Raw genomic sequence first — 13,164 nt, 5'->3', positions numbered from 1 at the left:
GAAGAACACACCGCGCATGTGCGAACGGCTTCCCGCCCGCGATGCGTGCGTACCCTCTTTAGTTACTTTTTTCCCATGACTGTGGTGACACGGAGTTTTTACGAGTTCTGTGTTGCCTTTGGCCCAGGAGATCGAATGTCAGTTTTTCCTTTTGCTACTTTCTTTTGTTGGTTAGTTTTCCCCAAAACTTAAAAAAAAAAAAAGTAGTTGTAGTTCCTTATTTTCTTAGTTTTTCTTTCTTTTCATAGCGGCCCGGGCTCTCTTTTCCTTTTTTCATGCCTTTTTAATTGGCACAATTGCATCTTTTAATTTCGCAACCGCCGTTTTTCTGTCCATGTCATCGAGGACACCCAGTGGCTTCAAGCGTTGTACTCGGTGCAACCGGACCATCTCGGGTATTGACCCCCACTCGTGGTGTCTCCAGTGCCTTGGGCCCGATCATCTTCCAGCTGCTTGTAATCTGTGTCCTTTAATGAAGAAGTGGACCCAAGTGTTTCGGGAGGCTCAGCAGGAAAAATGTTTTGCTGATAGTTCCGGTCCTTCGACGTCGGCATCAACCGAGAGCGCAGGTAATGGCTGCTGAAACATTGCGCTGGGAGCAGCGAGGCATCAAGTGGATCTCCACCTGTCTTGAGGCCTACTGCTATGCAGGCCCCCCGGGACCGACCTTCGTCGGACCCGGCCCCCGAGGAGGCGTGAGGATTCCACGTCCTCCTCTTCGGTACCTAGGAGCCTCGATAACGGGCGTTGAGCGAAGGCTAAAAAGCACCATCATCATTCTCCTTCCATGCGCTGTACCGAGAGCTCCGGGGAGCCAAGGGAGTTGGCACTGGGAGGACTGCTCACCCTCTATACAGGAGGTGCCGATGCGTTGGTCTTCTGGCAGCCTGGTACCAGCTCTCAAGCCCCCTCAGATTCTGCCAGCGGCTCCTGCACTGTCCCCACAGCCTTTTCCGATGGAGGCTCTCGATGAGCACATCAGGGCCCTTCTTCCAGAGCTTCTGGAGGGATTGCTGTGCCAGTCTACTTCGGTGCCAGGGTTGCTTGCGCCTTCTGCATCAACTGTGGAAGTGGCATCTGGGCCTTCGCCTGTGGTGAGGTCTCCGTTCTCGGTGCCGCTTGCGGCTTCGACATCGGCTGCCACCCGGGTCGATTCTCCCTCGACGTCGGCTGAGGAAGCTTCGCCGAGGTCGTCATTCCTCAATGTTGAGACAGGCTCGGGTTCGGGCTGCTCTTAGAGAGCTTTTGTCCGATACTGATGATGAGCGCTCATGGGAGGAAGAGGAAGATCCCAGATACTTTTCTGAAGAAGAGTCTTATGGGGTTCCCTCTACTCCGCCAATTGAAAGAAGGTTGCTTCCACCTGAGTTTCTTTCTTTTTCCTCCTTTGTTCGGGAAATGTCTAAGGACATTCCTTTCCCTATGGAGGTTGTGGATGAGCCCAGGGCTGAGATGCTCGAGGTCTTGGTTTATCTTTCTCCACCTACAGAGGTTGCAACGACTCCCTTGCATAACACACTCAGGGAAGTTCTTATGCAAAACTGGTCGTTCCCTCTTTCTAATCCAGTGGTCCCCAAGAAAGCTGAGTCCCAATACAGAGTCCATGGAGAGCCTGTAATGGTGAAGTCTCAACTGCCTCACGATTCCATGGTGGTGGTTTCTGCTCTCAGAAGAGCCAGGAGTACTAGGGACTATGCCTCGGCGCCCCCAGGCAGAGAGTCTAGGACCTTGGATTCTTTTGGGAGGAAAACGTGTCAGGCCGCTATGGTCGCAGCCAAGAGTCAAACTTACCAGCTCTACACAAGCATCCACTTGCGGAACTCGGTGAGTCAACTGTCTAGTTTGGTTGAAGCACTTCCTCCGGAGCTCACCAAACCTTTTCACCAGGTGGTCAGACAGCAGAAGGCGTGTCGTAAATTTCTGGTCAGGGGTACTTACGACACTTTTGATGTGGCATCCCGAGTAGCTGCTCAAGGTATAGTGATGTGCAGACTCTCATGGCTGCGTGTTTCTGACCTGGATCATAAGACCCAGCAGCGAATGGGGATGTTCCTTGCCGGGGGGATAACCATTTTGGAGAAAACGTAGAGGACATGGTCGATTAGATCAAGAAGCACCATAATGCTATGGATTCTCTCTCCCGCCGGGTGTCTTCTGCTACCACTTCCTCATCCAGGAGGTTTTTTTGGGGGAAGAGTAGTGCTCCCTATTCCTACAATAGGTGTAGGTATACTCCTGCTTCTCGGCAGCCTGTCCAGGCGCAGTCCCAGTGCGCTCGTTCCCGTCAACGGCGTGCGCCTAAGGCCCCTGCGGCTCCCCAGCAAAAACAAGGGACAGGCTTTTGACTGGCTCCCAGTGCAGCATAGCCTCAGAAAAAGTATCCGTGTCAGATGACTTGCCGGTTGGAGGGAGGTTGATATTTTTTCACCAGAGGTGGCCTCTCTTAACCTCCGATCGGTGGGTTCTTCAAATAGTCTGGTTAGGATACACCCTCAATCTGGTATCCAAACCTCCAAATTGTCCACCGGGAGCTCACTCTTATAGCTCCCAGCACAAGCAGGTACTTGCAGAGGAACTCTCCACCCTTCTAAAAGCCAATGCTGTTGAACCCGTTCCACCAGGGGAAGAAGGGCTGGGATTCTATTCCAGGTACTTCCTTGTGCAAAAGAAAACGAGGGATGCGTCCCATTCTAGACCTAAGGGCCCTGAACAAATTCCTAGTCCGAGAAAAGCTCAGGATGGTTTTCCTGGGCACTCTTCTTCCCATGATTCAGGAAAATGATTGGCTATGCTCTCTGGACTTAAAGGATGCCTATACCCAAATCTCGATACTCCCAGCTCACAGGAAGTATCTTCGATTTCGGTTGGGAACTCGGCACTTTCAGTACTGTGTACTGCCCTTTGGCCTCGCGTCTGCGCCCAGGGTTTTCACAAAGTGCCTGGCAGTTGTCACAGCATCGCTACTCAGACTGGGAGTGCATGTGTTCCCTTATCTCGACGATTGGCTGGTGAAGAGCACCTCGGAGGCAGGCGCTCTACAGTCCATGCGGATGACTATTTGACTGTTAGAACTACTGGGGTTTGTGATAAATTATCCCAAGTCCCATCTTGTCCCGGTTCAAAAATTGGAGTTCATTGGAGCTCTGTTGGACACATGGACGTCTCAAGCTTATCTTCCCCAGGCAAGGGCAGACAATCTTCTCTCCCTCGTGTCCATGGCTCGAGCGTCTCAACAGTTCTCAACTCGGCAGATGTTAAGACTCTTAGGACACATGGCCTCCACAGTTCATGTAACTCCCATGGCACACCTACATATGAGATCAGCTCATTGGACCCTAGCTTCCCAGTTGTGCCAGGCCACAGAGGATCTAGAGGATGTGATCCATCTCTCCACTAATTTTTGCAGTTCCCTTCAGTGGTGGACCATTCGATCCAATTTGACCTTGGGATGTCCATTCCAAATTCCTCAGCCACAAAAAGTGCTGACGATGGATGCATCCCTCCTGGGGTGGGGAGCTCATGTAGATGGACTTCACACTCAAGGAGCTTGGTCCTTTCAGGAAAAGGGTCTTCATATTAACCTCCTGGAATTACTACTACTACTACTACTACTACTTCTTAACATTTCTAGAGCGCTACTAGGGTTACGCAGCGCTGTACAAATTAACAAATAAGGACAGTCCCTGCTCAGAAGAGCTTACAATCTAAAGTGATCTGGAATGCTCTCAAGGCTTTCAGAGATCGGCTGTCCAACCAAATCATTCTCATTCAGACAGACAATCAGGTTGCTATGTATTATACCAACAAGCAGGGGGGCACCGGATCTCGCCCTCTGTGTCAGGAAGCCGTCCAGATGTGGCTTTGGGTGCGCCGTCATGGCATGTTTCTCCAAGCCACGTATTTGGCAGGCGTAAACAACAGTCTGGCCGACAGGTTGAGCAGGATCATGCAACCTCACGAGTGATCGCGCAACATGGCCATTGTCCACAAAATCTTCTGAGCGTGGGGCACCCCCCTCGGTGGATCTTTTTGTCACTCAGATCAATCACAAGGTCTCTCAATTCTGTTCCAGACTTCAGGTCCATGACAGACTAGCGTCAGATGCTTTTCTCCTGCATTGGGGGACAGGCCTTCTGTATGCGTATCCTCCCATACCTCTAGTAGGGAAGTCTTTGCTGAAACTCAAGCAAGACCGCGGAACAATGATCCTGGTTGCTCCCTTCTGGCCTCGTCAGATCTGGTTTCCTCTTTTTCTGGAGTTGTCCTCCGAAGAACCGTGGAGATTGGAGTGTTTTCCGACCCTCATCACCCAGAACGGGGGGTCGCTTCTACATCCCAACCTCCAGTCTCTGGCTCTCACGGCTTGGATGTTGAGAGCTTAGAAGTTGCCTCCTTGGGTCTTTCAGAGGGTGTCTCCCGAGTCTTGCTTGCTTCCAGGAAAGATTTCACAAAAAAGTGTTACTCTTTCAAATGGAGGAGGTTTGCTGTCTGCTGTGACAGCAGAGCCCTAGATCCTTTTTCTTGTCCTACACGGACCCTGCTTGAATACCTTCTACACTTCTCAGAGTCTGGTCTCAAGACCAACTCCGTAAGAGTATTGTCCTGTCCGGATTTAGATTGTAAGCTCTCGAGCAGGGACTGTCTCTTCTTCATGTTCAATTGTAAAGCGCTGCGTGTGACTGGTAGTGCTATAGAAATGATTGTAGTAGTAGTAGTAAGAGTTCACCTTAGTGCAATTAGTGCTTATCATCAACGTGCAGAGGGTAAGCCTATCTCTGGACAGTCTTTAGTTGTTCACTTCATGAGAGGTTTGCTTTTGTCAAAGCCCCCTGTCAAACCTCCACCAGTGTCATGGGATCTCACCCAGCTGATGAAAGCTCCTTTTGAGCCACTGAATTCCTGCCATCTGAAGTACTTGACCTGGAAGGTCATTTTCTTGGTGGCTGTTACTTCAGCTCGTAGAATCAGTGAGCTCCAAGCCCTGGTAGTGCATTCACCTTATATCGAGTTTCATCATAACAGAGTAGTCCTCCACACTCACCCTAAGTTCTTGCCGAAGGTGATGTTGGAGTTCCATCTGAACCAGTCAGTTGTCTTGCCAACGTTTTTTTCCCCATCCACATACCTGCCCTGGTGAAGACAAGTTGCACACCTTGGACTGTAAGAGAGCATTGGCCTTTTACATGGAGCGGACAAAGCCCAGTTGTTTGTTTCCTTAGATCCCAACAGGAGGGAAGTCGCCATCAGAAAACGCACAATCTCTAATTGGCTAGCAGATTGCATATCCTTTACTTATGCCCAAACTGGGCTGACTCTAGAGGGCCATGTCACGGCTCATAATATCAGAGCCATGGCTGCGTCAGTGGTTCACTTGAAGTCAGCTTCTATTGAAGAGATTTGCAAGGCTGCAACGTGGTCATCAGTCCACACATTCACATCTCACTACTGCCTTCAGCAGGATACCTGACGCGACAGTCGGTTTGGGCAGTCGGTGCTGCAGAATCTGTTCGGGGTTTAGAATCCAACTCCACCCTCCTAGGCCCATTTTTCTTCTGTTCCAGGCTGCACTCTCACTTAGTTGTGTTTCTTTTTAGGTCAATCTCAGTTATGTCCTCACCGTTGCGAGGCCCAATTGACCAATGTTCATTGTTTTGAGTGAGCCTGGCTGCTAGGGATACCCCAATCATGAGAACAAGCAGCCTGCTTGTCCTCGGGGAAAGTGAAGATACATACCTGTAGCAGGTATTCTCCGAGGACAGCAGGCTGATTGTTCTCACAAACCCACCCTCCTCCCCTTTGGAGTTGTTTTTATTAAACTGAAGAGGGCATGCTCGCGTCGCGGGCAGGACGCCGTTCGTGCATGCGCGGTGTGTTCTGCCCGCGTGACGGAGCGTTCTGGAGCGTTCTTTGTTTTTGCTATGCAAATTTTGCTGGTCTCCTGGGCCATCGCGGACGACGACACAGTCGTGAGAACAATCAGCCTGCTGTTGTGTATGCACAGTAGTTCCCATGTTCGCCAGTGTTAACTTCAGGTGCAGTAGGTATTTCCCTGTCCCTAGAGAGCTTACAGTCTAATTTTTGTATCTGAGGCAATGGAGGGTGAAGTGATTTACCCATAGTGACAATGAACATCATTGGGAAAGTGAGATTTGATCCCTATCTTTCCTGGTTCTTAGCCTGTTGCTATAATCACTTAGCTGCTTCTCTGCTTCATATTTTCATTTCTGTGGGTAAGTTCCTGTATAACAAGTTTGATATATATCTGTATGATACAGATATTTTTTTTCTCAAATGAAATGAACATTCCATTACAGGTTGAGCCTTTTCAGATTTGTTTTAAAAAAAAAAATGGCAATCCTTTTAAATACTATTACCCACCCTCCCTATTCAGTGTTACAATAATCTGCTGCTACTACTACTTACCAGGCTGTGAGGTATACTTTCCATGTTTCTTTCCCATGTTTTCCTACTAATGAGACATGACATAATGCAAATCTGTTAGGAATGCTAAGGCTGTATTCTAAAAAGCTCTAGAGTCCAGAACAGTGTGTGATGAATATAATAATTATATGATGCTGTTAGAAAGCCTGTTCCTTTTTAAATAATATTTGATTTTTCAAATTGAACAAAAACAATGAAACTTTGCCCAGTCTATTCCAAACATTGAGGTTGAAGAGGGGTCTCTTGTGGTCTGGGCTTCTATTCACTTATGCTTAGAAAACAGATATTGAACATCATCTTTTCATAGCAGTTTTTCAAGTTTGAGAAAATGAGATCAAAATATTTTAGTGGTTTGTAATGTTTTGTGCATGTTGTTTCTCAAGGTTTTGATTGAGAAGGACTGGATCTCTTTTGGGCACAAGTTTTCTGACAGGTAGAGTATAACTGTCTTGGTTTAGTATGTTAAATGACACAGGATATGCAGATACATAAAGTTGTTAAAGGTAACATTTAAAGACTAATCAACCTATAGATGTTTTCCATTTAAAACAAACCTTAGATTAATTCAGTAACCTTTTAGTCTAATATGACTAAATGGTAAGACCTAGGCAAGAAGAATTTATCTACAAAGTGCGCTTTTCCTGCTTTCTTCTTGCAAAACTATGTCATGGATTTCTTGATACAAAAAATAGCAGATGGTTGATTGCTTTGAAAAATAGCATAAATACACTTATTTATGTATTCATTTGAAACCTTTATAGACCATCTTGAACCCAATATCCTAGGTACCCCCAAAGTGTGTACAATCTTTATAAACATAAATATAATATCAAAATTATAAACATACAATTAAAAAAAAGCCCTTGCACCTCAATACATAAATGAACATGAGCAACACATAAAACATCAGTCTTACTGTTTCTAACGTAGAAGTCAATAAACCCTGCTATTTTCTACTAAGTGGGGAAGAGCCAGGTCTTAACCTTTCTTTGGAAAACATCACAATTCCTTTCCTAAAGACACAGTGCAGCTACTGAAAACATCCTGTTTTGGTGTTAGATCAATTTAACTAATTTAAAAGTCGGCATTTCCAGTAATCCAGTTTGAGATGATCATAACACTCTTCCCTGGTTGAAACCATGATATTTTATTACATAGCTAAGATGGACCCTTATCCAGAAGTGCTCTAAAGGTCAACATTAGGTTCTGAAAAGAACACTTACAAGTAACTGGAACCCAGTGCAAGGTTCTTAGTAAAGGTGAAGCACGTTACCAGTGCAAGGCTCCCACAGGCACCCTAGCTGCAGCGTCCTATAGGACCTGCAGCCAGTGAAGTGGTATTTCTAACAATCCTATATATAGGAAGTTATATCATCCAGGTAAGAAATTACTAATCCCTAGACTACTGTTTGAAACAAACTCCATCAACAGACAAAGCTATCCTACTGTTTTCAGTTTAAAAAAAAAAACAACAACAGTTTTCACCAGTGTGATATCTGGGCTTCCAACAATAAACAGGTATCTAGATGAACTCCTAGACACTGTTTGAGTCAAAGGCAAATCATCCCAATCCAAATTAGGTAGTGCAATTGAAAATAAAGGGGCTCCTTCCAATAGTCAAAATTTCTGTCTTGTGCACATTGATCCACAAGTTGTTGGCTAACAATCCATAGGAAATGGTGAAAAGCCCCTGATTAAGTGTTTGCAAAGTTGACAAACAATCCCCAATCACTGGAGAAACCCAACTGTATATTGTCCACATAAATTTAAAAAGAAAAACCCAGATGCCTAAGTAATAAAGTTGATATTTAAACAAGAACATTAGGGAGCCCCAAAGTCTAAATGAAAAGATTTAGCTAGCGAATCATGAATTACTTTCTCCTATATACCTATTTCTTCACATTGTCATAACAAGAGACTCAGATCCACTGAGTTAAAAGCAGAAGATAGGTCCAGGAAAATAAACAGTTGATGACCTGAATCCTTGTTTTTTTTTAATTTCACCTTGAACAGTGACTGTTTTAGTACTATATTTCATCTGAAAACTGGCTTGTGCTTACTATAATCCAGTGGTTGTCAACCCAGTCCTCGGGACACACCCAGTCAGTCAGGTTTTCAGGATATCTACAATGAATATACATGTGAGAAATTTGCATGTACAGTGGTGGAAATAAGTATTTGATCCCTTGCTGATTTTGTAAGTTTGCCCACTGACAAAGACATGAGCAGCCCATAATTGAAGGGTAGGTTATTGGTAACAGTGAGAGATAGCACATCACAAATTAAATCCGGAAAATCACATTGTGGAAAGTATATGAATTTATTTGCATTCTGCAGAGGGAAATAAGTATTTGATCCCCCACCAACCAGTAAGAGATCTGGCCCCTACAGACCAGGTAGATGCTCCAAATCAACTCGTTACCTGCATGACAGACAGCTGTCGGCAATGGTCACCTGTATGAAAGACACCTGTCCACAGACTCAGTGAATCAGTCAGACTCTAACCTCTACAAAATGGCCAAGAGCAAGGAGCTGTCTAAGGATGTCAGGGACAAGATCATACACCTGCACAAGGCTGGAATGGGCTACAAAACCATCAGTAAGACGCTGGGCGAGAAGGAGACAACTGTTGGTGCCATAGTAAGAAAATGGAAGAAGTACAAAATGACTGTCAATCGACAAAGATCTGGGGCTCCACGCAAAATCTCACCTCGTGGGGTATCCTTGATCATGAGGAAGGTTAGAAATCAGCCTACAACTACAAGGGGGGAACTTGTCAATGATCTCAAGGCAGCTGGGACCACTGTCACCACGAAAACCATTGGTAACACATTACGACATAACGGATTGCAATCCTGCAGTGCCCGCAAGGTCCCCCTGCTCCGGAAGGCACATGTGACGGCCCATCTGAAGTTTGCCAGTGAACACCTGGATGATGCCGAGAGTGATTGGGAGAAGGTGCTGTGGTCAGATGAGACAAAAATTGAGCTCTTTGGCATGAACTCAACTCGCCGTGTTTGGAGGAAGAGAAATGCTGCCTATGACCCAAAGAACACCGTCCCCACTGTCAAGCATGGAGGTGGAAATATTATGTTTTGGGGGTGTTTCTCTGCTAAGGGCACAGGACTACTTCACCGCATCAATGGGAGAATGGATGGGGCCATGTACCGTACAATTCTGAGTGACAACCTCCTTCCCTCCGCCAGGGCCTTAAAAATGGGTCGTGGCTGGGTCTTCCAGCACGACAATGACCCAAAACATACAGCCAAGGCAACAAAGGAGTGGCTCAGGAAGAAGCACATTAGGGTCATGGAGTGGCCTAGCCAGTCACCAGACCTTAATCCCATTGAAAACTTATGGAGGGAGCTGAAGCTGCGAGTTGCCAAGCGACAGCCCAGAACTCTTAATGATTTAGAGATGATCTGCAAAGAGGAGTGGACCAAAATTCCTCCTGACATGTGTGCAAACCTCATCATCAACTACAGAAGACGTCTGACCGCTGTGCTTGCCAACAAGGGTTTTGCCACCAAGTATTAGGTCTTGTTTGCCAGAGGGATTAAATACTTATTTCCCTCTGCAGAATGCAAATAAATTCATATACTTTCCACAATGTGATTTTCCGGATTTAATTTGTGATGTGCTATCTCTCACTGTTACCAATAACCTACCCTTCAATTATGGGCTGCTCATGTCTTTGTCAGTGGGCAAACTTACAAAATCAGCAAGGGATCAAATACTTATTTCCACCACTGTACTGCCTCCATTGTATGCAAATCTAGCTCATGCATATTCATTGTGGATATCCTGAAAACCTAACTGGCTAGGTGTGTCCTGGTTGAGAACCAGTGGTCTAATCTTTCTGACTTTACAATAAACTCATTCATTTGAAGAAACACCAGCTGCCCTATGATCTTTGATAGAAAAGGTAAATTTGAAATTGGTCAGTATCTGACACAATTCAATGGAATTAAATCTGGTTTCTTCAAAATTGGTGCAATTACCAAATTACACAATAGCTTGGAAAACCTCCCTGTACTCAAAAATATATTATCTGCCCAACTGAGTGTGGCTTACTCAGATAACACTTTAAAATATCTGAGATGACATGGTTGTAACATAGTATGATGGATTCAGTTTTTGTATAACACTTTGGGATTCTGAAATCCCTATTTGACTGCTCACCAGGTTGCCTTTCTTCAAGTATCAGGTCCTTCTTTGATCTACGATCCTCTGTCCTTAAAGCTATAGTTACTTCAAAAACAATCTAATTCCATTGGAATCATCCCCCAATACTGATCCTATATATATCAGCTGTTGAAAAGAGCTCATTGGCATTATTCAAAGAGAATTTAGCCTTAGCATCCAGGTAATTTTCTTTTGGCTTTCACAGTTTCCAAATAATATGAATTTGCCAGTTTTCTCCAGGCTTTACTTTTAGCAGTCGATGGATTCTTAATCTGAATCTATTCCATCTGTTGCTTCTTTATAACTCTAAAAGATTGCAAACCATGATGGCTTTAAATTTATTCATTTTCTCTGAAGATATAGAAGCTATCTGATCTAAAATCCAAACCAATTTTTCATAACAAACATCTACCTATTCATCTAAAAATTCTTCTCCTCTCCAAAAAGTTATCCAAGACACATTTTCTTTTAGTTGACAAGTATTAATTTTACCTTGCTTTCGCTATTAGCATATAGGCAAATGAAATCTATAAAAAATAGGAAGTAATTTTTTGTAAGATTTTGCCCATGTTAACCATTTCTGCCTTTAGGGCCAAGGAAGACGTCCCTGACCATATATTTATGTTTATTCCTTTTACACATGGCATCTGGATTAGTGTTTTATTTTGCATACTTTTAAGTGAAAATGTATGATAGCTGGGTAAAACAGGATCTTTTATTATATTTAACAAGTGGGGAAAGCATGCTGAGCATGGCACAGGTAATTCTTTCCAACCCCACTATATATATATATATATATATATATATATATATATATATATACACACATATATATATATATATAATATATATATACACAGTGAACTCCATTTAAGTGCATGTCGGATAAATGCATGCTTTGTTTAACTGCATGCCATACTTTGGTCCCGTTTTTGGTGCCATCAATTTCTATAGGGACAAACTTCAGTTTAGCACACCACTGATAAGTGCAAGATTAGCTTATATGCATGGTTTAAGACCGCTCTTCTGCAGGGAAGACGCCGCATAAGCGTACGCATGGAATATGGAAGCCGATTGGCGCGTGACAACCAACGAGATTTTAAGTTTACCATCCCTTTAACTGCCACAGGCAGAATAAGTGAAAGAATGTTGTTAGAGTGTACACTGGTGTCGTCATTGTGGCGGAACTGTAAGACTAACAGTGGCTGAACAAATAGAAGTTCTTAAAAAATTAGAAAACAAACAAAGTCAAGCATCTGTTGCTAAAGAATATGGCGTCAATCCTAGTCAAATTTCATGTGTCTTGAAGCAGAAAGACTGGCAAAACAATACAAATCCACACCGGAAATGTAAACAGGCAGGAAAAGCTGAGGATGTAGAAGATGCTCTTCTTCGGTGGTTTTCTCAAGTCAGGAGCAGACAGTTTCCTGTCAGTGGTCCACTGCTTATGGAGAAAGCTAACCAACTAGCTGAAAGTCTTGGACTAACTGAATTCAAAGCCATTGTTGGATGGTTAGAAAAATGGAAGGAGAGGAACAACATAAAATTCAAGAAACAGCATGGTGAGAAACAAGACACTGATGACTTTGGTGCTGAAAATTGGGTTGTTTCAGTTCTTCCTGCCGTCTTGAATGCTGACGAAAACGGTCTCTACTGGTGAGCGATTCCTGATGAAACACTTGCATTCAAACATGCCGAAACTACAGGAGATAAAATGTCGAAGGACCAACTGCCGATCCTCCTTTGCTGCAATATGGATGGGAGTGAGAAGTTGGAACCCCTCGTCATTGGAAAGAGCAAACAGCCCCGTTGCTTCAAGAAAGTTAAGCAACTTCCTGTGTCATACGAGGCTAATAAAAATTCATGGATGACTGGGGAAATTTGGAGCCAGTGGCTAAAGAAGTTAGACACTAGAATGCGGGCACAAAGGCTTCAGATTTTGTTGCTTTGTGATAATTGTGCTGCACACAGGGATGATGTCAGGCTGTCTAACGTCAAGGTGGTCTTCCTGCCACCAAACACTAACGCTCTGATCCAACCTATGGGCAAGTCACTTAACCCTCCATTGCCCCATGTAAGCCGCATTGAGCCTGCCATGGGAAAGCGCGGGGTACAAATGTAACAAAAAAATAAAATAAAAACCTATGGATCAGGGCATAATAGCCAATTTCAAACAACATTATCGGGCTCTTGTGCTACATCGTCTGATGAGCGTTATGGATGACCAGACTGGCAAGGATAAACGTGTGGTTGAACTGGCTCGTAATCTATCACTGTTAGATTCCCTACATATGCAAAAAGAAGCCTGGAATAATGTTACACAGGCAACCATTGTGAACTGCTACAAGCGGGCAAGCTTTGTTAAGGATGTGGAGAGGGACGAAACAGATGCAGCTGTTGCAAACACGGCAGATAAACAGGTTATTGACATCCCAGCCGGTGTTACTGAAGAGGAGTTTCATCACTATGTAGCTGTTGATTACGATCTACAAACAGCTGACGACAGCACTGATGTGGAGATATGAGCCTACACGCAGG

At 44.5% G+C, this 13,164-nt stretch overlaps 1 protein-coding gene across 2 annotated transcripts in view; it reads left to right on the top strand.

Annotated features, from left to right (window-relative positions):
- Positions 1 to 13,164, top strand: part of MTMR6 (myotubularin related protein 6) — a 113,579-nt gene that overhangs the window by 82,066 nt on the left and 18,349 nt on the right. For both annotated transcript variants that reach the window (XM_030200318.1, XM_030200319.1), the window contains exon 10: positions 6,825 to 6,874. In XM_030200318.1, the coding sequence (XP_030056178.1) occupies positions 6,825 to 6,874 (50 nt within the window). The remainder of the gene's footprint in view (positions 1 to 6,824; positions 6,875 to 13,164) is intronic.

The sequence above is a fragment of the Microcaecilia unicolor genome, chromosome 4 (genome assembly GCF_901765095.1).
Source record: "Microcaecilia unicolor chromosome 4, aMicUni1.1, whole genome shotgun sequence".
In the NCBI taxonomy this organism is placed as follows: domain Eukaryota; kingdom Metazoa; phylum Chordata; class Amphibia; order Gymnophiona; family Siphonopidae; genus Microcaecilia; species Microcaecilia unicolor.
This window is presented reverse-complemented; position numbering and strand designations above follow the sequence as displayed.